The following is a 24,441-nucleotide window of genomic DNA, read 5'->3' on the forward strand; positions in this document are numbered from 1 at the left end:
CTCATTGATGCTGTGAATACATGGTCATATTGTGCTAGTAGGGTGTCACAGGCTCCTTCTGACACTGTTTCTATGCTAATAGCTTCTCTGGGAACTCTGGCTGTGGGTATGTCTACACTGCAGTAAAACACCTGTGGCTCGCCCATGTTGGCAGACTTGGACTGCAGGGCTATAAAATTGCAGTGTAGACATTACAGCTGGAGCTTGGGCTTTAGGACCCTCCAGCCTGAGCCTGAATGTCTGCACTAGATTTTTCTAGCCCCGTAGCCCAGGCCCCACAAGCCTGAGTTAGTTGGCACAAGCCAGCTGTGCGTGTATTATTGCAGCGTAGACACTCTACATGGCTAACACCAATGAGCCCTGTTGTGTGCGGAAACGCTACCTGCGTACTCCACCCAGACATCAATTCTGTGGGTGTGTGAGGACTTCGTTATAACTGGAGGGAATGTGGATTTGATCAAGCTGCGTCAGGAGGAAAGACCTAGAATAACTGGAGGAGGAAGGTAGCAACACAAAGGACTGGGGGTAGGAGAGTGATGGCATAGAAGCCAGGAGCTAAGATGGGATCCCACAACTTGCAAGGAGGTAGAGGGTGGGAGCAAGACTTCAATCTTTGAGGGGGAGTTTGTGTGGAGGAAAAGCAGAAGGGAGACATGGTGAGTGAGAGGGGTAGCCCTCGTAGCAGCTCTTAATTCTGAAGGTCCAGAGGGAAGCAGTTGATGGTCAGGAGGTTGGTAGTTTTGTGGTGAGAAATCAAAATTTTGAATAAAACCCAAAAGGCTCTTGAGTCTATACTCAAGAGTCTAGACTCTTAGTGTGGGATACAGCTACTAAAAGACTCAAATTACACATTCTTCAAGTAGATGGAGACATGTATTCCACTCTAGGTGTGTACATGTCCAGCAAGCCAGAGCCTTTTGCCTAGCAATACCTGTAGAGGGGGTAGCACTCATGCTCTGGCTCCTTCCCTGGCTATCTGAGATGGCACCTTGCCTATCCCAGTGCAGTTCCTTCTCACCACCTGTGGTTGAAGTCTCACAATCTCATGCCTAGTTTAGTGTTCCCTGCTGATGCCCTCACTGGGGTTTAAACGCTGTCCTTAGTGTGGAGGAGCAATCCTCAATAACAATCCCCACAACGGTTGCTTGCTTTGTTTCGGTGAGGCACACCTTAAGAGCACTATTCAATCTGTATACTGTTTCAGAAGTGGACTTAGGTGGTGTGGGACCTTTGCCTCAAGCAGCACCTGCTTGAATAGGCCATGTGGCCTGATCTGGTACCAAGGCCCCCCTCAGACTCAGAGCACTGCCATGCCTCATTCTGGGGCAGGCGCCCTGCCAAAAAGACAGAGAAGCTGTTCTGTCATTGGTGCTGAGGAAGAGGTCTTGGGGGGACTCCTTTGTCTCCCCTTGAAAAAGTTCAGACTAGCACAGGTTCAGTTCTGGCAGGAAGGATAGCACAAATACCTCTGACGCTTCCCTGGTACTAGGTGGGAAATGCAGAAACCCGATACCATTGATTCTGGCTCCAGTCTTAAGGCATCCGTTGCATCTGTACCAACAAGGGAGATGTCAGTACCAATTCTGTCCATGTTGTCGGTGTACCAGGCCTCCACACACCACCTCTGCCTTTTGGTCCTGCTCTCACTGTTGGTCCAGGACTTTCCCAGGGTTGCGCCACCTCCACTGTAGCGAGCCACTGAACCTCAATGTCCCTGGCCACTGCATCTAGATGCTCCCCTTCCTGTGGTGGGGATGGAGCTGGTACTGGAATTGGTGTGGGGGTCCTCAGCACCAGCACTCTCTTCAGCCCTGCCATGTTTAATGCTGCAAGTGCTCTCATGGCAGCTTTCACCACCTTTGACGTTTTGTGCATTCATATGCTCCAGTACGGCTGTTTTTCATTGGAACCAATGTTCCCTGTGGCACTAGCATGCTCTGTACTGCCTTCATCAGGGGCCCAGATTCCCACCTTGTTCTAGGCGATGGATGAATTGGACCAATGTTTGGCTCCCTGGGGTCTCTCTCCCCCCATGTTGCTGAGAACCCGGTGCTCTGATTCAGAGTCAGTTGTCATCCTCCTGCTCTGCATCAACCAGTGAACTCCAGGGGATGCCAATGGACCAGTATGGCTCCCAGGTTGGCAGGTGTCTCGTGGCTGGGATGGAGGTTCCTGGCCACCAATACCATATCAATGGCCTTGGACTCAGACACTCCTTATTTGCGGAGATCCCATTCTTCATCCCACTTCAAGACAAGTCACCCACCAGGTGACAGTGGTTGCTTGTGGTTGATCCAAAGCCATCTTCTTGTCTTTGGAGCGGATGGCATCCTTCCTCCTGGATGTGTCTTCCTGGGAACAAGAGACAATTTTGGCTCACCCAAGACCTTCGTCCTCATTGCCAGACGATGCTGTGCTTCCTCGTTTGTCATCTCCTATTCCAGAGGACTTTAAGGCGTACCAAGACAGTTACACCATGTAACCACACCACTGGGCATCCAGGTGGCGTTCCTCCAAGAGAACATGTGCAAACTGGTGAATGTTTTATAGCCCACCATCCCCAGGAGAATGGTCCTCCTGATCAGTGATGTGCTACTTAAGCTTGCAAGAGCCCTGTGGAGTATCCTGGCCTCAGTACTGCTGGTGGCAAAACTTGTGGAAAAGTGCTACTTTGTTCCCATTCAGGGATTTGAGGGGGTTTTTTCCATCTGGACCCCAATTCCCTTGTTGTAACAGTGATAAATGACAGGACCTGACCAGGAAATTTCAAGTCTACTCTCAAGGACAGACTCCTAGATCTTCCTGTCCAGAAGATCCAGCCACTCTACCTAATCGCACTTGCAGATGAGGATTGCAAATCAATGAACTTTGCTGGCCCAGTAAGACTTCCTCAGTTGGTCAGTCATGGCTAAAGTTGAGGACCAGTTGTCAGAGGCCTCACTTGAGGAGTTCCAGGTGTGTTTTGTGGAAGGCTGCTTGGTGGCCAAAACATTCCTGCAGCGCACCCTTGAAGTTGCAGGCACCCCGGCCAGGGTTATGGCCTTGGTGGTAACTAAGGAAGGTTTTCTGGCTGCAGAACTTTGGAATCAGTCTGGATAGCCACCAAACCATCAAGGACTTGCCCGTTGACTGAAGAGTCTTGTTCTTGGATAAGACTGATGCACTCAGTCTTTGCACTCCTTCAGGGTTACCTTGAGGTCCTTGGAAGTGAACAGGCAAAGATGCCATTATGGGGCTCAGCAGCAGCAACAATGTCACCTGCAGCATTCCCTTGCACAATCTTTTCTCCTGAAACAGGACTACCCTAGAAAGGAAGATAGATCCCACAGGAGGAAGCAGTTGGGCTTGAGCTTCAGGCAGTTCACATGCCCTCCCTCAGCTCAGACCAAGCACCTATTTTTGACTCCTTTGACCCAAGCACTGGTGCACTTTTAATAACGTTTGGGACTGTATTACCTCCGACAGCTGTGTCCTAGATACTTTGGATTGGGCTATGCAATCCTGTTCCTCTCAATGTCCCTCTCCAACTCTCCTTTCCTGTCCCTGGTCAGGAACCCCTCTCACAAGACACTGCTCATCAAGTAGGTCAGCTCTCTGAAGTTGGGCGCGATGGAGGTTCCACAGGAACACGGGAGCTGTGTTTTTTACTCCTGATACCGAAATCCAAAGGCGGGATGAGACCCATTCTTGACCTTCGTAGCCACAACAAATTCATTAAGTACTTGAGATTCTGCATGGTCACTCTATTGGCTATCCTCCCACAGTTGGCTTTCCTCCTCTCAAAATGACTGCTTTGCTGCCCTGGACTTTGAAGACACTGTCCATTCTGCTGAGCCACAGGAAGTTTCTACGTTGTGGTAGGAGACCACCACTTTCAGTATATGGTCCCATTCAGCCTCTCTTCTGCCTCCCGAGTTTTTTACCAAATGCATGGCAGTGATCTTGGCATATCTCAGGAGGAAAGGAATCCACATCTTCTGATACCTTGATCGGTTACTGAAGGCTGGCTCCAGAGAGGAGGTTCTTACCCACATTGACATCACATTTAGTTTGCTCAGCCGTCTGGGACTCATTTTAAACACTGCAAAGGCAACCTTGACTTCTACTCAACAAATAGTTAATTGGGGCCTCTTAGATTACACAAGGTCGAAGGTATTCCTGCCAACCAACTGCTTCCAGGCATTTCATCAGGCCTGCCTCAGTTTGCCATCTCAGCCATTTATGACAGTCCGCCTGTGTCCGAGCCTGTTGGGCCGCATGTCCACTTGAACAGTGTACCAAGTTGCATCGTCGCCTTCTTCAGATGTGGCTCAGGATGGTTTACTGCCCTTCCCTGCATTCTCTGGACAGGTTGGTTTGTTTTCCTCCACTAGTCCTGGATTCCTTGTATTCGTGGGAGTTCCCACACAATGTGTGCCCAGAAGTCCCCTTCACTTGGCCCTCTTCGACCAAGTCAGTGGTTACTGATGCTTCCCTTCTGGGTTGGAGGGTGCATCTGGATTCACTGAGGGTGGAGCCTCACTCCACATCAACATGTTAAACTTTGGGCCATCCACAATGCATGTCATGCCTTCTGGGACCACATCAGACACTTGATGGTTCACACAGTCACCAACAATACTGCAATGTGCTATGTGAACAAGCAGGAAGTGCATTCCAGGTTACTCTGTCTGAAAGCGATCAACCTGTGGCAATTGTGCATCAAAGAAGTCATCACTCCGGTTGCAGTCCATTTGCTGGAGCTGCAAAATTGTCTATGGACTATTTCAGTAGGGTTTTTTCCCTGAGCCATGAGTGGTTGCTGAGGGAGAGTGTTCTCTGGGTCATTCCCATGATTGACCAGTTTGTGATGAGGGAAAACAAAGGTGTCACCTCTTGGTTTTTCTCCCAGGGGGGCCTCAGACCAGGCTCAGTCTCCAGTGTCTCTCACGGCAGCTGGTATTCGGCTCTTCTGTATACCTTCCCTCTCACCCCTCTTCCCCCCCGCCCCCCAAATTCTGATAATTCTGCAGGCCATCCTCAAGCTGAAGGTGGATCGGGTCAAGTTCATCCTCTTTGCTCCAGTGTGGCAGATACGATGCTGGGTCTCAGACCTCCTTGCTCTGTTGGCTGAGCCTCCCATACTGTTTCTCTCCATCCTGACATGCTCACTCAGGACCATGGCTGCACCCTCAATCCTGCAATCCGCTTCCTGCATCTTATGGCCTGGCTACTACATGGTTGAATGAAGAGGAGCAGTGCTCAGCAGCTGTCCAGCAAGTCCTACTCAACAGTTGGAAGTCCTCCACTAGGACAGCCTACTTAGCCAAGTGGAAAAGATTTTCAGTATGGTCCGTGACCTTTGGGACCCAGCTGACTGGCTTCCATCGAGAAACATCTTGGAATACCTGCTACATCTTCAAAAATCAGGCCTTGTCCTCAGTTTTCTGAGTGCATTTGGCAATGATATCAGGGTTCCATTCCCCTGATTCCAAAGGAAATGAGAAATCTCGTCAGCGTGGCATTGGAAATAACTGAAGAGGCTTTTCTGCTTACATCCTCTGGTTCCCTCTGAGAACTGGTTCCCTATTCGGACCTAAACATTGTTCTAGCAGTTCTGTTCGGCCCTCTGTTTGAACCCCTTGAGTCTTGACTGCTGCCCCTCCTGTCAGCCATTATTTCGGTAAGAAGGGTGTCCGAGTTGCAGGACCTCGTGGCTGAGCACGCTCGCGCTATTTTCCAAGGACAAGGTAATGCTGTGACCTCACCCAAAGTTTTTATCCAAGGTGGTTTCTGTTTGATCTAAATCAGACAGTGTATTTACCTGTGGGTTTTTCCCCTAATCCATGCTCTTCCCCAGAAGAGCTCCTCCATACTCTGGATGTCAAGCAATGTCTACATAAAAGGCTAGATAGAACTAAAGAGTGTTGTATTTCCTCTCACCAGTTCATGTCATATGTGGACCACAAGGGGGCAAGTGGTCTCTTCATAGACTATCTCTAGAGCAGGGGTCTCAAACACTCAGCCCGTGGAGTTATTTGCTGCAGCCCGCCAAGCTCCTTCCCCCCCCCCTCCCCAAGTTATTTCCTGTGGCTGCCAAGCTCCCCTCCCCTGCCACCCCTTCTCCTCGTGTCCTCCCCCCTCATGCGGGCCATGTCCCTGCTCCTCTGGCGGTGGGAAGCGCCTGGAGGTAGGCAAACAGCTGTTTGTTGGCGCTTAGCATTTTCCGGGAGGAGCAGGGAGCCGCGTGCTCAGGGGAGCAGGCAGAGAAGAGGTGGGGTGGGGACTTGGGGGAAGGGGTTGGAATGGGGGTGGGGGAGGGTGAGAAGAGCTGGGGCCTCATAGAAGGGGTGGAGTGGGGGCGTGGCTGGGGGCAGAGGAGGGGAGTTAGTGATGCAGCTCTTAGGCCAGTGTACTAGTCCTCATGTGGCCCTTGTGGTCAATTGAGTTTGAGATCCCTGCTCTAGATGAATAACCTCCTATATCAAGGCTACATATGAGAGAGCTTCACCTACACTTCAGCAGATACAGGCTCACTCCACAAGAGCACAAGACACACATAAATAGCATTTCTCAGTGGCATTTCCATACTGGTCATTTGCAGGGCGGTCATATGGTTGTCTATACATATGTTTACAGACCATTATGCTATGACCACATCTTCCAGAGTGGATGCAGGCCTCGGAAGGGCGGTCCTGCAGTCCCAATTGCAGTAGACTCTGATCCCGGCCTCTAGATAGGGGTATTGCTTGCGAGTCACCTAAGTGGAATACACATCTGCACCCACTCAGAAGAAATTGTTACTTACTGTAATTGTGGTTCTTCGAGATGTGATGCAAACATGTTTTCCACGACCCACGCTCTGGCTTCTCCGCATCAGTCTCCTTTCAGCAGCTTTTGGTGCAAAGGAGATGAGGGGGGTCAGGATGGTGCCACCTCATATAGTGAGGGGAGGGGTTACAGGCAAGAAACTTGAGCATGAGCCCTCTACAGCAGCAGTTCTCAACCAGGGGTCTGGGGCTTCCTGGGGGGCCCTGAGCAGGTTTCATGGGGTCCACCAAAATAAACCAGAGAGCAGGGCCAGTGTTAGACTCACTGGGACCCATGGCGGAAAGCTGAAGCCAGAGCCCTGCCGCTTGGGGCTGAAGCCAAAGCCCAAGCAACTTAACTTCATGGGGTCCCGGGCAGTTGCCCTGCTTGCTACCCCATAATGACAGCCCTGGCTCTTAATCTACTGGATTTGCAGAAAAGCAGTTGTTGTGGCACAGGTGGGCTGTGGAGTTTCTATGGCATGTGGGAGGGGGGTGCTCAGAGAAAAAGACTGAGAACCCCTGCTCTACAAGTATTGCTAGGCAAGTCTCCAGCTCTGGCACGCTGAGCGTGCACATTCTTAAGTGGAATACACAACTGCCTTGGCAAGAGAGTGGCACAAATTTCTAGAAAAGATTCAGTAAGACTAACTTTAAAAGTAAACCTTCAATTGGCAACTATTTCCAAAATAAAGGATTGTTCAATATGATCAACATTTGCAGTAGTAAACTGGGTTAAAGACCAATCTTTTAGTCAAAGGTGTATATTCTCTTTACATAAATATCAGTGTGCCTTTCTTTGTTCAGGACAGAGATAGGAAAATATTAGAGTTGCGACAAAAATTTGTAGAGCGGTCAGATGGATTGTTGGCTTTGGGAATCCCAAATTCAGATATGTTGACTGCAGAGGACAAAGTGAAATCAGGTAAGCATCTAATATTCTCCCAGTATGCTCTTGTTGTAGAGTATAAACCAGCTTAACTCTCTTTATCATCTGCAGATCTTAAATATAAGGAGTTGCAGAGCACTACAGATGTATTGCAGAGACAGTGCAATGAGAAAGATGAGGTAAATTTCTCTATCTTGTCCTAGACTTGGATGAGTGAGGGATTGTTTTGGTGATTGAGGGCTCTACCCTGTAAGGGCCAGATCTTCAAGTGCTCAGCAATAGAACACTCTCAACTGGGGAAAAGCTTTCAAAAGTGCTCCTACCCAATATGCTGAGTTTTCTTTGGTGCCTAAACTGGGAATTGGGCGCTCTCACATTCTGGCTTGTCACTGGTTTGAATGTCCTCTTGTAGTGACAGTTACATGTGATCTCTAATGGGATGCAGTGAAACTAGAATCAGCAAAAAATCTGGCCTAGGATCAGGATGCCTCACAAACACTTTATTCAACAATCCTTTGAGGTAGGAAATAACTTATTGCCCCACATTTTAGAGATGAGGAGCAGAGGCGTAGATTAAGTAACTTGCCCAATGAAGCCAGGTAACTGCACAGATCCTGAATTTCAGATCAGTGCCTTTTAAAAAAGCAGTCCTTCATTTTCTTTTTGTATCAGAGGGGTAGTAGTGTTAGTCTGTATCCACAAAAACGACGAGGAGTCCGGTGGCACCTTAAAGACTGACAGATTTATTTGTCTACAAAAGCTTATGCCCAAACAAATCTGTTAGTCTTTAAGGTGCAACTACTTTGTTGCCAAAGCTGTTTTCTGGATGGAGTGCAGATCTGGAAGTCGGACATAAATGGCTCATTGCTGTAATATCCAGGGTGTGCATTAGGCTTACTGGTATGTGCCTCATATGTTTAAGCATGACCCCAAAGCAGAATTCCTTCAACTGTTCATAACGTGCACCAGTTGCTTACTAATTCACACCCTGGAGTAGGCCAGCTTTAATAAACATACTCATAGTTGAGAAATGTTTGTTAATTTCTGCTGAAAACAAGACATTTTTACTTTTGTGAGAAACTTACTATATTTTACTAGCTCTAATTTAGAGTATATAATTTATTTAAAGTCCCTGGACTAGTAACTCATCTTATACCCAGTCTCCAGAATCTCAGCAGCGAGTTCTGGCCCTGAAGCCAATTTCAACTTTTTGGCCTGAAAATGAAACTTGCTTTCTAGTGTAAAAACTTTAATTGTGAGTTGTTCAGCATTTCAAATTTAAAATGGCTAAAAGAGCAGAAAGCTATTGCTGCAGTGGCAGCCTGGGACTTCAGGCAGTGGGGGCAGCCTAAAGGAATTACTCATTCTCCTGAAAATCCCACTCTTCTATCCTGCTTCACTTCTCTCATACATTCCTACTCAGTGGCTCAGCTCTTACCTTGCATAGTTTTCCCCCTCCCACATTTGCCCATTTAACATAGTGAGCACAAGGATTTTTTTAATATAAGTATTTATAACTTCAAAGCCCTTTAGAGAACTAGCTTAATAGTGGAGGTTTTTTGTTTTTGTTTTTTTTTTTTGTAGTGGAGTACATACAGCTGGGGGCACTAATTCTCAAAACCTATTTTGATTAGCAGGTTGGGCCTCTATCTCAACTGTGCTCCTGCTCAGATAGTTCACAACTAGTCAAACACAATCAATAGAACACTGTTGGGGGCGGGGAGAGAAAGTAGGCTTTAAACTGCCCCTTGCCCAGCATGTGAGGTTATTCCAGGAGCAGTCTGTGGTCCTTCCTTCCATTCTTACTACTGGTGTAAGTGATCACAACTCTCCTGTCTTTAGTGGAATGGCAACTGCTTATTTCTGCGGTGCATCTGATCCAACAATTTTAATATGTGCTGGTTGTACTTGTAAAATTCCATTGTTCTACCATGGGACCACTTTTACATTCCGGGGTCTTAATGGCCTGTTACTGTGGAATACTAATAACACTATCAAATGTTTAACTACCTCTCCATGAATTTAAGGGTATATACCCTTAAAACTTTCAAGGATTTCTTACTTTAGTATTGTTTTGTGCAGCTTATAAAATCTCTAAAGTTTAAAATACAAAAATTAAATGAAACCTTACAAGAAGCGAATGAAGTCTGCAGAAAAGCAACTGAGGAAAACAATCGACTGACACACGTGGTGATGCTCAAGGTTTGTCAAACAAGTATTGAAACTACCTTTAAATGAATTGTTAGTGCAGCTGATGGTTTTACAAGGCTATTTCTGAAAAGGAGATAGCAATTTTATTTTTGGTTCTTGTTCCTTTTAGTGCTAGCATAAAGCTTGTCCTTGAGTTGGCTGCTGGCTGAATCTCTTGTGTTCTTTAGGATATGAATTGACAATACAGGACACTTCTTGTACTATGGGTTTGTGTCAAACCCCTGTGCTTATATTCTTTAAACTGGTAATGTATAAAAAGAAGGTTTATTTTGTTTGACTTGTGTAGAGGGGAGTAGATATGGAAAACTAGAGGACTCTGTACTGTAAATCTGACTGCATTTGAAATGATTTTATAAAACATTATTAGTTAGAAACTAGCAACTTTCAAATATAAATAAAAGATGCAGTATTCAGAGAGCTCTTCTTGAATGCCCAAATATAACCCATTGTTGCTTGCTAGACCTCAGCTTGCTAGACCTCAGCAGAACACCTGTACACTGATGCTGATTACTGTGAAACATAAGAATATTAGCTTTAAGCAATGGTGTCTTTCCTATGGAAGGGACTAAATTATATCTAACTAGAGCCTCTGGACTAGATCTTCAATTAAGGCCTTATTCTAGTTGCAGTGACTCTCCCACTAACAATGAGGCTTAAACAAAGAATAGAATATGTTCTTTGGATTGCAACTAAATTAATATGGTTACCTTTGAATTTTGGCCTCTGGATTTGGAAGGGACAGATAAAAACAATGCAAGGTACTTCTAGGACTACTGAGCTTTTTGCTTTTAGCCCATGTGAACATTAAATTACATAATTTGCATGCACTGGCCTTGAGTTTATAGCCCATTCATTTCACTGGGGTAGCTCAGTCCCTTCAGTTTTTATTCTAGGATTTGGAGACATCAGTTCACATTTAAAAGGCTTTTGTTAAACCATAAGATCCAGAAATTGTTTGTTCTTAAGACTTTGTGTTCTTCAGAATGTGAATCTGCTGTAGGGGCTCAGTCATCAGCATAAAGGGGCAGGATGTATGACTATTTCAAAGCTTGAATTACTGAGCTCAAAGCTTGTCAGACACTGGGAGACTTTATCTTAAAGTTTGGTGTACACACAACAGAGGGTCTGCTTTCTACAGGATGATGTAGAGCACTTAAATGAAATATTGCAAGCTGCCCCACCCACACTTCATCATTGACCAATTTTGATGCCATTGTGGTTCTCTGTGGTCAAATATCTGCTATGTAGGAATTAGACTGGGCCCAGTAATGCGCTTCTTGACCATTCAATAGCCAATTTAAATAGTAACAACCTGGGTTGAACTTGAGGACTGGCTTATGCCACATGGAAAACACTTGGAAAACTACCTTCCCCTTTCTTACTACTTGAATACTTACATAAAAACAGGAACTTCTCCTTGATTTCTTATTCCAGCCTAAAGTCAAACAGAATTATGTTGTAATTAGTTGCTGTGGAGAGAATTGACTCTAGGTTTGAAATTGAAACAGGAGCAGGTGAGTAGCTAAGGAGTAAAGATCCTGTGACACTTACTTCCCCCAATATTTTGAGTTTCTTGTCTTAATGGGTCAAATATAGATCTAAATTGGAAACTGAAGTTAATTAGCATCCCAGATGTGGTATTCAGGCATCTTGCTCTATTTCGTTTGAGGCGGTATTGCATGTGCTTGTGACCATGTAGTTTAATGTCTCAAAACTGCCAAAACTTTAACTTAAACTTTGGCTAATGGCCTTTGCCCATTTTTCTTCAAATATAATTGTCTATACAGTAGAGCTAGGGAAAATTTTTCAGCCAAAACTTCTTTAGCAAAAATGCAGATTTGGCAATACTGAAACACTTTGTAAATTCATGGTGGTTTTTTTTCCAAATAATTTGTGGAGGGGGAAACACAACTTGAAAAATCATTCATTTTGACACTTTTTTAATACGAAAAAAATCAGAATGTTTTCCTCCAGAGCTGTTTAAGACTTCCTTCCTTTTTTTAAACCTTAAACGTACAGTGTTTTGGGTCAGACAAAATATTTTGTCTGATAGGCAAACTGGTTGAAACTGTAGGGAAGAACCAAATTATCAGAAACCGAAGAACACTATTTGTAAAGGGAAGTCATGCCTCAGAAAGCTATTAGAATTTTGAGGGGGTCAGCAAACGTGGTTACAGTGTACTAAGACTTTCAGAAAGCCTTTGGCAAGGTCCCTCACCAAAGGCTCTTAAGTACAGTAAGCTGTGCTGGGATAGGAGGGAAGGTCCTCTCATGGATCAGTAATTGGTTAAAAGAGCAAAAATAAATAGTCCATTCTCAGAATGGAGAGAGGTAAATAGCATGATCCCCTAGGGATCTGTACTGGGACCAGTGCTGTTCAGCATATTCCTAAATGATCTGGAAAAAAGAGTCTGCAAACTATTTACCCCATCTTGAGTAATTTTGTAAATTCAAAGCAGACTGCGAAGAGATCTCACTAGACTGGGTGAGTGGGCAACAAAATGGCAGATGAAATTCAGTGTTGATATGTGCATTACTTTGCATTTTGAAGAACACCATTTTGTATGGAGAGTTGTGATAACAGATAACTTAGATCCTCTCTCAGGAAAGATCTGGAAGTCATGAATAGTTCTCTGAAAACATCCACTCAGTGTGCAGTGGCAATCAAAAAAGCTAACCATGTTAGGAACCATTAGCAAAGGGTTGTATAGATAAGGCAAATATCAATTAACTATATAAATCCATGGTACACTCAAACCTTTAATAGTGTGTGTAGTTTGGTACCCCCATCTCAAAAAAAGATATATTAGAACTGGAAAAAGTACTGAGAAGAGCAACAAAAATTAAGGATAAGGAACAGCTTCCACAGAGAAGAGATTAAAAACACTGACTTCAGCTTGGAAAAGAGACAACTAAGCAGGAATACGATAGCGGTCTATAAAATCGTGAACCGTGTAGAAAAGTTGAGTAAAGAAGTGTCTTTCCCATAACAACCAGTGGTCACCCAATGACATTAATAGGCAGCAAGTTGAAAACAAACATAAGGAAGTACTTCTTTACATACCACAGTCAACCTGTGGAACTCGTTGCCAGGGGATGTTGTATAAGCCAAAACTATAAAGGGATTCAAAAAAGAATTAGATAAGTTCATGAGGGATAGGTCCTTCAATGGCCATTAGCCAAGCTGGTCAGGGATGCAACCTATGCTCTGGGCAGTCTGAGCCTCTGACTTCCAGAAGCTAGGAGTGGACAAGAGGGGATGAATCTCTCTATTGCCTGTTCTGTTCATTCCTTCCGAAGCACCTGGCCAATCAGGATACTGGGTTAGATGGACCATTGGTCTGACCTATTATGGCTGTTCTTAAGATTGCCAGCAAACCAAAAGAAATCCATGTATTTGCACAGTTCTACTAATATAACACACTGATCTCAGTCTAAATTTTACTTGGAAGAAAATGAACAAAATAATAGTACCATCCACTAGTTTTCATTTATCTAATGTGGTTTAACAATTCCATAGGAACAAGAGATGAGAGGTCTTCAGAACTGGGCTAAACGTGTCCTTGAGCTTGAAGCTACAGTGTCTCTTCTGCAAGAAGAACTAGATGAGAGGAAAAAGCACTTGTATTCAGAAGAGCTTAAGGAGCAAAAACCCAAGAGAGGCTTGTTTGCTAATCTAAAGTCTACAGTAGCAGTCACTTCTAAAACACCTGTTGGCAAAACCTTGGGGAAATCTGAAGACTCTCCAACCATGTCAAGAAAACAAGCTATTTTTGCACGTAAAGTAAAAGAATAACTCTAATCCTTGCTAACATCAGTTCAAAATTACAGCTGATGGGCCTTGTCAATACAGACATGTTAATGCAGCAACAGTTGGAATTTGTGTGGAGGAAAAAAGGCTAGTATAGATACAGCCTTACCATCAATGTAACTGGGAGGATAAGCTATTAATAGGAATGACAACTTTCCTTCTGTCAGTGTCTTCTTTAACTAAAGAAGACATGTAAATGTAAACCTAAATTGGGATTCTTGTGTAACTGTTGGTGTGGAGATCTGCTGTGGAAATACAGCAGGTATGGATTTCCACATTGCAGGAGAATGTATGGATTTCCACATTGCAGGAGAATGTATGGATTTCCACATTGCAGGAGAATGGGTGCCTTGTGTCAAGGTTAGTGGTACATTCCTGTCTTTTACTTTCCTTGTTTCTTTTTACACTTACTTCCAACACTCAAAATGGCATTTGCGCACAACCAAACAGCTTGTTCACTTTCACTGTTTCATTAGCTAGTAGATATTGTTTGTAGAGGAGCTGGCTTCCTCACAGCTAATCTTCTGCTTGATTTGAATTGAACTAGTAATCTTATACTTGATGTCAGTTTACTGTGGAATTAAAATGAGAGTTGGTACTAAGATTTCATTTAGTGATAGTCAGATGATGGTGTGGTAAGGAGCCACTGTTCATTTTAAATGCTTCTGTCATAATCATGATTGTCTTGGTTTGGAAAGGAATGTGTCTATTTGAAAATCCCTCATTGAATTGTGTATGCAGTAGACTTCTTAAAATGTACTTCTAATAAAGCTTGTTTTTTTTAAAGCAATTACATATTAGATCACTTTAAGATTTGGTGTTAAACGGTGATTAGATCATCAGATAATTGATTTGTCCTGCAAGTCCCTGTGTCTTAACTTTTGTTTCTATTGAAGTATGATGCACTTGAAATCAAAGTTTAGGAGCAAGAGAGCCAGTACCTCATCTTAAAAGAAAACTTTGTCTAGAAATTTAGTGGGGCTGGGACGGCATGGTGATTATAACCACAAATAGTTTTGTTTTAGCCAGATAATAGAATAACTACTTCAGAAATGTGTGCCAGTCACAAGGTTGTAGGAGTTGAGCAATTGCCTTTACATGGTTTAATGGTGGCTGATTTTGTTGTGCTATACTGTCAGCATTACACAGCTATGTATAGGAACCCTTGAGTCAGGTAAGAGGTTTTTTGGCAAGTTCTCAGCTTTCAAGCAGTGCCACACAGAAAACTAGCAATGATCAAAGTGATATTTTGGTGTCAGTGGGGATGGTGGTGGATGTAAAAGTGTTGATTTGGGATTTAGCCATACCCCCTAACTATGGATGTATTATCTGAGTTGCTAAATTATGCAGCAGGTTGATTATGTAGGAATTAAGCAATACGTTACAGTTAAATCATGAAATGGGGTTTCAAGCAAGGGAAGTTGAATAGTTGGAGAGTTAGGTGGGTGGTGTGCATTCTTGTGGTCAGAGAAACCTGGGCTTGCAAAACCTAGCAGCCTGTATCTTTGGAGTACAAAGATTAGAGGTGTTGAAGTTTATACAGCTCAAAAAACCCACCTCCTGACTGAGGCCATATTTACAGGGACTAGAGTGGCATAATCCTGTACTATAGAGGCTGCCTATAGTGAGTTTATTTTTCATTGCTGTAAGAACTCTGTTCTCATGTAGCAGTAGCTAGGTAGAGAGGCATTCTTTTCTCAATGTAGCTGCATCTACACTGGGGCTAGGTTGGCATAGCTATGGTGGTCAGGGGTGTGGATTTTTCACACCCCTGAACGCTGTAATTGTTGACCTATGTTTTAAAACGTAGACCAGACTGGAGTCAGAGGTTGTCACTAACATTGTGAAACACTAGATGGAGCAGCATTACTATTGCAACACTCAGATGATCATATTCCTGTAATTCAAAGCCCTGGTCTCGAAATTTCCTCTTCCCTTTGTCAGTACCAAATACTCCTAACTGGTTAAGTGAGTGTTTCAGTCTGTTAAAACTCACACTAATGTGTACTCAGGGACTTCATATATTCACTAGGAATTGGAATTTTCTGATCTAGGAAGTACGAGTTACTCTCCTGAAAAGCAATATCCAATGGGGTTATTTGTCCTATCAAAACAGGTATCCACTGGTTTATAAATGGACTCATCACAACCATGGCAAATTCCAAAGAAACAGCCTTTTGGTAGCTTGAACACCATCTGGATCAAGCTCTAGCTCAGTCCTTAAACTGAATATCCAGCCAGACCACCTTTATGTCCCTCACTGGCACTCAAGACAAGATCAGAAATGAGGATAATAAATGGAGGTTCTCATTTTAAATACTTTGGTTTATTACAGTAATCTGATAACATGAATAGGAACCTTGATAAACCCCAGTCACAGATTTCAGTTTAGATATCCCCCCCCCCCCCCAACATTACATAAAATATGGCTTAAGTTAAACCAAACATGCTTCCATCTTTCACCTACATTTGAACAAGTAACAGGGTACAGTTCATCACACCTGCATTTCTCAATGCTGCACTAGCTCTACAAACACATAATGAATTTGATCCAGTGTATGGCTCCTAGACTTTTTCTGCAACTAAGATGACTTAGCATTTGGAAATGCTAACTTAAATTTTGAAAGTGTTCAGGCTTTCCTAAATGTTTCAGTACACAGTGGTGCCTAGTGGCACTGTAGAAGATTGAGGTTTTGGCAGCTATTTTGGAATTGACTACTGAGGTGGGTAGTTCAGAATTGTAGGATAAGAACCACTGAGCTGGATATTTCTGCTAAAATATTCAGCAGTGAAATGGATCAGATTTCTGAACTGCTCCTCCTGAGATGAATGGGTATAAAAGGCAAGATTAATTTAAGTGATGCTATACAAAACGAAAATAGTTCTTTTGGTTAACATCTGAACACTGACATGGTCTGATCCTGCATTCCTTGTACACAGAAAACTGTCAGCCTGGCCTATAAAGTGGCTACTTACTGTAATTTGCAGGACAAACTACTATGGTACAAGTTTAACTTTAAAGAGTTTGTTTATTAAAATAAAAAAATCACCATACAGTAAAAATATTTACAGTCTGTGGTGGTTAATCTGCACATTGACTGACTTCCTTCATTCAGAAACCTGCTACGCTTTACTAAAAAAGAAAAGCAATGGATGTTTATACTGCTCCCTTTGTTTGGACTGCAGGTACACTAAAGCCTCACCAGTAGTTAGCCTCTTTTTTAAAGTGTCGGTGAATGGTTTTGGTTGTAAGAACAGCCCAGACTTTTTTTTTTAAATACAAAGGAGGACAAACAGGCAGTCACATTGTAACTGCGCTGGTTATGATTTTTGATAACTAAAACATACTCAACTTGATAATTCACTTCATGACTGAGAATTGGTTTAAATACAGTTTTGTTAATACATCTGGATTCTAACAGAATATACATTAAGAACACCAACTATGTAACAAGTAAATCAGACATGTTTTTAACTGTTGGTTATGAATTAGTAGTAATTACATACTGAAAAGCAGAACCAGGGTGCTAACACTCACTCAAGTGTAATTTCACTGATTAGTTGCTTATAAGGTGTGGTGCATTTAAAAACATTCATTTTGGCTAATCTTTAAAATGGCTTTCAGTTCAATTAATTGAAACATTAGGAATATATTACTGAATCACTCTAAAATTCCTATTAAGATACTTATAGAAAGCATTTTCATGGGTAATAGATGGATCACAGTGTTTGACTACTGAGGGCCAGATCCTGCTCCCTTCAAAATACAGGGGAGATTTGCCACTGACTTAACCCAGCGGAAAAAAATGAATTTTGAGCAGGTGGTTCCAGGCTTAAATTCACGGTGCTCTATACGCAGAGCAAGACAATGTGCTGTCTTTTCTGACACATCTAGCACAATAATTACACCATTTTATAATGCAATTTCACAATATCTCAGGTCTGATTCTTACCTTGATGCCTGTAAAAGACAGTTTTTTTCAAACCTTAACAGTGTAAATGCTTGAGCTGTGCATAAATGCCAAAGATAATTAAGTGTAAAAAAATTACCTTTAACCCTCTTCAAGGGGACGATTACATCCTAAATATTAATCTTGCAACAAGATACAGTTCTCCAGATACTGATCTAAAATAACCAGAGGCTATACAAATACAAAGCATGATTTTCATGATGTGCTATCTTGCAAAAAGCTAATTTGGGAGCAGAAATTCTTTAACTTTTCCTTCATAAGTTCATATTTATCTTCAGCCTTCTTACATTTTCTTGTAAGGCATGCTATCATTTAGGGATTTCCCCAACTTCTTCTGTTTGCAGCTGCAAATGCTTTGTAAGTTTGTATTGGTGAGACTGTACTTTGTTTTCAAAGCTTGTCTTGTTTGGATGTTTGTTTGGGCAAATAAAAAGATATCTAAAGAGAACTCTAACTGTAAGCAGAGTGATCATTCAAATTAAATTAACCATAGAGAAACGGTTTATTTCTAGGCAGAATGATTCTTCCTGTGGAATTTCAGCCTCCAGTTTCAGAAGCCACAATTTGTTAGGATATCCAAATACATGAAATAACTGGTCTGCCCAGTTTGTCCGAACAATAGTCTATGCCAACTAGAAAAGTTTTCGTTCTATGGCTGCTGTTGATACTGCCCTTCTGTTGCTGTGTAGAAATCATCTAGCACACTCTGTAAATAATCAAATGTTGGTCTCTCTTCTGCTTTATCTTTCCAGCATGTTTTCATAATATCATAAAGCTCCGCAGGACAGGTTTCTGTGCGTGGCATGCGGTACCCACGCTGAAGAGCAACCATCACATCAGCATTACTCATACCTAAAACAAAACAAATGATTTTTAGAAGCAGATTTTTGTGTCAGTGATCAAAGTAGAGCACTTTCTTTTGCTGTTTTTGTTGCCCAAAAACTCATACTAAATTAATTAATCTAAGTGGGGCAATGTAAGTTTTACTTTTTTTTTAATTAAAGCTAGCAAATAGATGCTGTGCATATACATAGTATGACAGTCTCTGCCTCAGAGCTTAAATATAAACTCACATGCAAAAACCCTTTAATGTAGGGTTAAGGTTGTAGATAGTGCTCTCTGTTCCTCATGCCTTGCCAGAACATGAGTTTAAATTCCAAAAATCCAAATGTTGGAAAACCAGGAAATAGAGGGTTCTGCCTCAAGGCCCTCTCTGTATTCACAACTTGTGCACTGTGACATGTCAGGCTCTGTAACTATTTTGAAAAGCTGTGTCATGCAATCTGTTTCACAAGGGAGGTATAGTATTCTACATAAGGGATACACCCCATGGCCATTGCTCCTTCCAGAAAGTGAAGGGAATACATATTTGTGTCCTCGGGCCTATATTTTCTCAAGCCTAGCTTTTGGCTTTGTAAATAGCTTAGAGTATCATAGTCTAGTTCAGTGTAAGCAGCCTTTCCACTGTCACAGGAGACTTTAGTCCTTTACCTGGATTATGTCCAGCCTGAAACCCCTAAGGCCTTCAAGAGGTACACCTCTTACCCATTGATAATACTGGAGACAGAATCCCATGTTTAGATCACTCAGTAATCTTATGTACTGTTTGAGACACCTTTACTCCCTGCACCTAAAGGGGGGAGAGGCTCCTCTGCCTATAGACTCATTTTCCATTGGGCCCATTGATGATACCAACACCAGCCTCTGTGCAGAGCTTCTCTTACCAGACTGTAAAGTATCTCTTGGGTCCTGTGTATCAGAGGACTAGCTGTGTTAGTCTGGATCTGTAAAAGCGGCAAAGAGTCCTGTGGCACCTTATAGACTAACAGACGTTTTGGCGCCTCAGCTTTTGTGGGTGAATACCCACTTCATCAGATGCATGTAGTGGAAATTTCCAGAGGCAGGTATAAATATGCAAGCAGTCTGGTCTTAGCACCACCTTTGACCATGGGCTCAGTGAGAATCTATTTAGCCCTAATCTGCGAGACAATCCCTCACCCTGCACAATCTGGTATTGGTTAAATCTAAAGCCACCTTGAAGAACAAACTGGCCCAGCCTTTTAAAGTTCAGAAGCCTTGGGGCCACAGGTAGTAACCAGAGTGCCTACTCCTCACCTAGTACTGACACACCAATTCTGAAGCTGCCTTTCTTAGTACCTCATCACCAGACTAGATGTCTAATTGTGTAATAAGAACACATTTCCCCAGAGGAGGTGTTTCTTCTGTTTTACATTCTTTCTCTTCTGTACACCCAGACCCATGGGGCTCCCAAACAGCACCACTGTAATTTCACCTCTGTACTTCTTCAGAACTGGATGCTCAATGCTGAGAAACTTGGTCTCACTGGTTTGGATCCTAATGACACCTTCAACTTGGGTAGATTTCCACTCCCTAATCAGGCTGCTAGGCACCCTGCTACATACTTTTTCCACTGCCTGTACCTGCTCCTCTGGTTCCAGTTTGAAACCACTTCAGGATACCTTCAACTTCTTTGTACTTGGAGGCTACCTCATTCTACCTCAGGACACCAGACCTCTTCTCACCTCAAACCCACGCCTCATGGAAAGAGACGCACGGCCACCTTCAGTTACTTATGTAGCCTTACATATAGGAATCCTTGAAAACCCTTTTCGAAAGCTGCAAGACCAGCAACGACCTCAGTGCTAGCATTAGGGCCCCCCTTTGGCACAGATAGTCCCACTAGCCATCATGGGACATCAGTCTTGCCCTAACAAAGTTACTGGACCCTTATGAGCCTCTGGCTTGAACTTCTCAAGCACATTAATCAAAATAACCTTCCTCCTAGCAATTACATCTGTTCTGAAGATGAGTGAATTTAGGGCTCGATGGCCACTCTACCTCTTTAGCATTATAAAGCGCCATACAAAAGTCTCTTCATGACTAAGGTAGTCTGATATCCACCTTTCTCAATCTGTGTTTTTTCTGGCAACCTTACTCAACTCCAGGGAACTTCATCTCCATGCCTTATAGGTGCTTGGTCTTTAGCTGCTAAAGGTTTGGGGTGGGATTCACAAGGAAGATTTAGGCTGCCAAGTAGGAGGGATTCTGTAGCCAAGTGTGGAGGGCACTTCCATGGGAAGCTCAATTTCCAGGGCCCTTGTTTGTTTAAGTTATACACAGTGGCAAATTATACCGTAACCCACTGAATAGGGCACTCTTCAAATCCCTTCTCCGCTTCAAGCAGAGCATGTAGTTGAAACTGGGATTCCTACAACCTGGATGAGTGCTTTCGTCACTGGGTTAAAGATTATAAACTTAAAGCATGCCTCCTAGATCATGGCCAAAGGCAAGAGACATGCTTAGCATGTGAATCCTGGTATTAACTTATGTCTGAGCTGTTTGTTTGGTGTCAAGACTTAGGACACTCTATGTAGGTCTGGCTCCCCCACTGACTTAATACTGGAAACTTAAGTGTGTACAGTGTTGCACAGCAGCTGGACAGAGATTTTGTGAATGCCACTGGTGCCTAACTGGGGGACATAAGCCTCTAAGTTCCCCTTGTGACGTCTGTCCGTTGCTCTTCTTAAATTATCATTTCTTCCCCTGTTTTACAAATAGTGAGACCCAACTGCCAAACAACCTCATTGGAATAGGAAATGTTGAACGCTGTTAAGGCTTACCTAGCAAACTACTAGTGCCTGGTTTAAAGACTCAGGTTAGGAGAGCTGCTGTACCCTCCATAATTCTCCCTAACCATTGTGGTTCAAGGCCCAGTATAGGAATCTGGTGCTACAGTTGGTATTTAGCTAAGAATTTCTTGCCTACGCTCCAGCTGCTCAAGTGGGAATGCAGAGAGGCTTTTAGGGCAGAAAAAGGTTACTAACTTGTCACTGTTCTTTGCATTCACATAAGCTGCCCACCTTCCCCTGTGCGTCAGCATTCTGTATAACAGCAGAAGGCTCAAGAGTGGGAGAAGGAACTGAGGTGGGTAGGGGTGAACTCCCTTCTACCACACAGGACCGTATCATCACAGGAGAACTCTGGTGGAGTTCTCTAATGGACATAGTTGTGGAATTTGATACCAGGGTATTATCCCACAAATATAAGTCCCAAATATAAGTGACTCCTGCAGAGCAGTGAATGATAAAATCTTTTTAAGGTGACACTTTGATATAACCTTAACCTCTGTGCATGAGGGAGATCACAGTACCTTGTTCTTTTCTCCTCAGTGTCTACTGAACAAAGGCCTGTACTGCACAGAGCAGTCCACAGATTCTAAGCTCTGCAGTGCTGCTGGTACTCATCCAGTCCTTGTGCTGCATACCCCAGGCCACAGAACTTCCCTGTTTGCTACACCAAGGGTCATCTGAACTGGCTGAGTGGAAGCGCTGAGTCAGAATTTGTCTGGGCTATAGTAAATGGTAAGTTGAGTTAGGGAGGGTGAGATACTTTTAGTCTCAGTTGCTATGTGTAAAGGGGCAGAATTAAGGTCACCGCAAAGCCTTATCTCCCCCTGTGGCTGGACTGACATTTTATTTTGGGAATTAAACTACCCCAATCTGGAAGACCACAGGGTATGGCTGAACCCCTGCACTCAGAGCTCTCCCGTTGTGGAATGTCTCAAAGACAATGCTCTAGACTTCGCAGAACCACCCTCCGCTCCCTTAGGCTGACAGGGCACAAGGCTTAACTAAGTCTTGCATGTGGATTTCCCTTGGAATTTGAGAAAATGGAATTACTGAGGCGAGCATGACTGAGTAAGAGGACTAGGTACTCCTCAGGGTCCCATAGTTAGCAACTGGAGGTACCAATAGATATGAAGGGGAGTCTGGCCATGCCTCTCCCTTGCTGGCACAATCTTTTCTCCCACAAAGAGGTAGGGTGGGGGACAAGGGGAGCTCTGTACCCTTTCCCATCAGGACACCAACCCTACCCACACTCAGATCCCCCATGTCTGTGTAGGGTGCAGCAGGTTTTGGGAAAGAGATTGCAGGGTTCTCTTTCTCTGCACATCTACTGAGCAGTAGATGTGAGGAGATGTAATCTAAATGATCACATCAAGCACACCACTGGCTCCTAGGCATAGAGTGTCTCCAAAAAATATTCCCCTAGCTCTTTTAAGGGTCAGATCTGTGAATGCATGATTTCCCAAAATGATGGCATGCAGCATTTCCCTACTCTCAGCTCTCCTTTCTGGCTCAAGCTCCACCTGCCTGCCAGGCACCTATTTTTTGCCCCCATCCTTTAAGGCTTTATGCATGGGGCATGGCACTACATGTGTCCTTCAAGAAGCTGCCATTTGGGGGTGAGGAAAGTGACTTGCAGAGCTTGCTTTCCCCTTCACTCTACAACTGAGGAGAGTCATAGATCCAACCTAGGGAACTACGTTACACAAACACAAAATGGCTCCCCCACCCTGCAGCCTCCCCAAACATCCCGCTATGGCTCTTCCTGCTACTTTTCCAACTGCAGACAACAGGGTGAGTGAGACTAAGGGCTCTCTCTAAGAGCCTCAAAAGTCTCAATGCTAAACTTGCCCAAATTGTCTCCTGAACTGTAAGCAACCTGCAGTAAGCTCAAGAGAATTGAGCTTACTGGGGAATTGAGGAATCTTGGACAAAGTTGCACAAGACTAGAACCAAGGGCTGCTCAATTCCAAACTAATGGTTTAGCTAAAAAAAAACCCCATCCTTCAGCCTACGCCTCTCAGCATTGAAGGTAGGGCTCTGAAAGTAGCCACCATCTAATTATATGGTTTTTGTGACTTGCTGACCATCACAGTGGAGGCTGGAACAGACCCTAGGTCTCACATCCTAGCCCATTCCTTTAATCACACGTCCAGCTCTTTCTATTGTCCCTGCCCCTTTCATTACACACTGTTTCTATGCTAATAGTCTAGCATATGTGACTAGTTTCACACATGTACTTCAAAAGGCAGTGCAGTACAAAGACTGAGGCTTGGGACTGTCATATAAAAGGACCTGGATTCAAGTTCCAGTTCTGTTGTAAGTGCCTTTGTGTAACTCCTGCAGGTATGAAGAATGCCAGTAGCCTTCATCTCATGTAGAGGTAGGAGAGTCCATAACAAAATTGGTGGTGGGTAGACAGCTCCAGCTGATAGGAACCAAAGCAGCGACTACACTGGCACACTACAGAACCAAGCAAAACAGCCAAGTTTTTTATTAATGGATTTTTAGAGTGGAATCCTGGTACCAGATACTTCATGTTCCCTCTCTCCTTTGCACTTAAGCTGTGGGCATGTAAGGGCAGTTTTATAACAGATTATGTTGGGAGGAGACCTGTATATTGGGAACCTCTTGGGCAAATGACCCCAAACTTGTGCCACACACTACTCCTACCCCTGCTGGGGCACAGTAAGTTTCAAGGCAATCTGCCTATGTATGGGGATTTTAGAGTACTTAGAAAAATCAGCCGTGAACAGAAAGTCTGCTGTGACCTGTAACTACTGAAGAGTTGCTAGACATCAGCTGAGAGAAAGGTAGTATTCTCATCAGAAGGGGAATTGAAGCAGAGTGCGATCAAATGCTTTGGCCAAAGTCACACACAAGCAATCTGTGATGAAACTGATAATTGAACCCAGATCTTCTGAGTGCCAGTCTGGCATCTTAACTACAAGATCATTCACTCTCTACCATGTGCTTCATTCAGAGCATAGGATAATGAATAATTGCCTCTGCTCCTCCAAATACAAACAGTCTCTGTCATTCTCTCCATTATACAGCCTAGAGGGAAGCAAAGCAAGGGGGAAGCTGGATAAATCCAGAGAAGCTGGGAGAAGAGCTTTCAGGG

At 43.6% G+C, this 24,441-nt stretch overlaps 2 protein-coding genes across 15 annotated transcripts in view; one reads left to right on the forward strand and one right to left on the reverse strand.

Moving 5' to 3' along the window:
• The window catches only part of LOC102934536 (kinesin-like protein KIF20A), a 45,505-nt gene extending 31,522 nt beyond the window's left edge, over window positions 1-13,983 (forward strand). For 4 of the 9 annotated variants that reach the window (XM_043539604.1, XM_043539606.1, XM_043539605.1 and 1 more), the window contains exons 16-19: window positions 7,596-7,713; window positions 7,789-7,856; window positions 9,760-9,879; window positions 13,409-13,983. In XM_043539604.1, the coding sequence (XP_043395539.1) occupies window positions 7,596-7,713; window positions 7,789-7,856; window positions 9,760-9,879; window positions 13,409-13,684 (582 nt within the window). In that variant the 3' untranslated portion in view covers window positions 13,685-13,983. The remainder of the gene's footprint in view (window positions 1-7,595; window positions 7,714-7,788; window positions 7,857-9,759; window positions 9,880-13,408) is intronic. The other 5 variants (XR_006288522.1, XR_006288523.1, XR_006288521.1 and 2 more) reach the window with 3 other exon arrangements.
• Window positions 13,984-16,708: 2,725 nt separating this feature from the next.
• The window catches only part of LYN (LYN proto-oncogene, Src family tyrosine kinase), a 92,514-nt gene continuing 84,781 nt past the window's right edge, over window positions 16,709-24,441 (reverse strand). For 4 of the 6 annotated variants that reach the window (XM_027834572.3, XM_027834564.3, XM_037892598.2 and 1 more), the window contains exon 13: window positions 16,709-18,522. In XM_027834572.3, coding sequence (XP_027690373.1) covers window positions 18,320-18,522 — 203 coding nt within the window. In that variant the 3' untranslated portion in view covers window positions 16,709-18,319. Of the gene's footprint in view, window positions 18,523-22,586; window positions 23,781-24,441 lie in introns of those variants that run through there. The other 2 variants (XM_043539610.1, XM_043539611.1) reach the window with 1 other exon arrangement.

This window comes from Chelonia mydas, chromosome 2 (assembly GCF_015237465.2).
Source record: "Chelonia mydas isolate rCheMyd1 chromosome 2, rCheMyd1.pri.v2, whole genome shotgun sequence".
Lineage (NCBI taxonomy): Eukaryota > Metazoa > Chordata > Testudines > Cheloniidae > Chelonia > Chelonia mydas.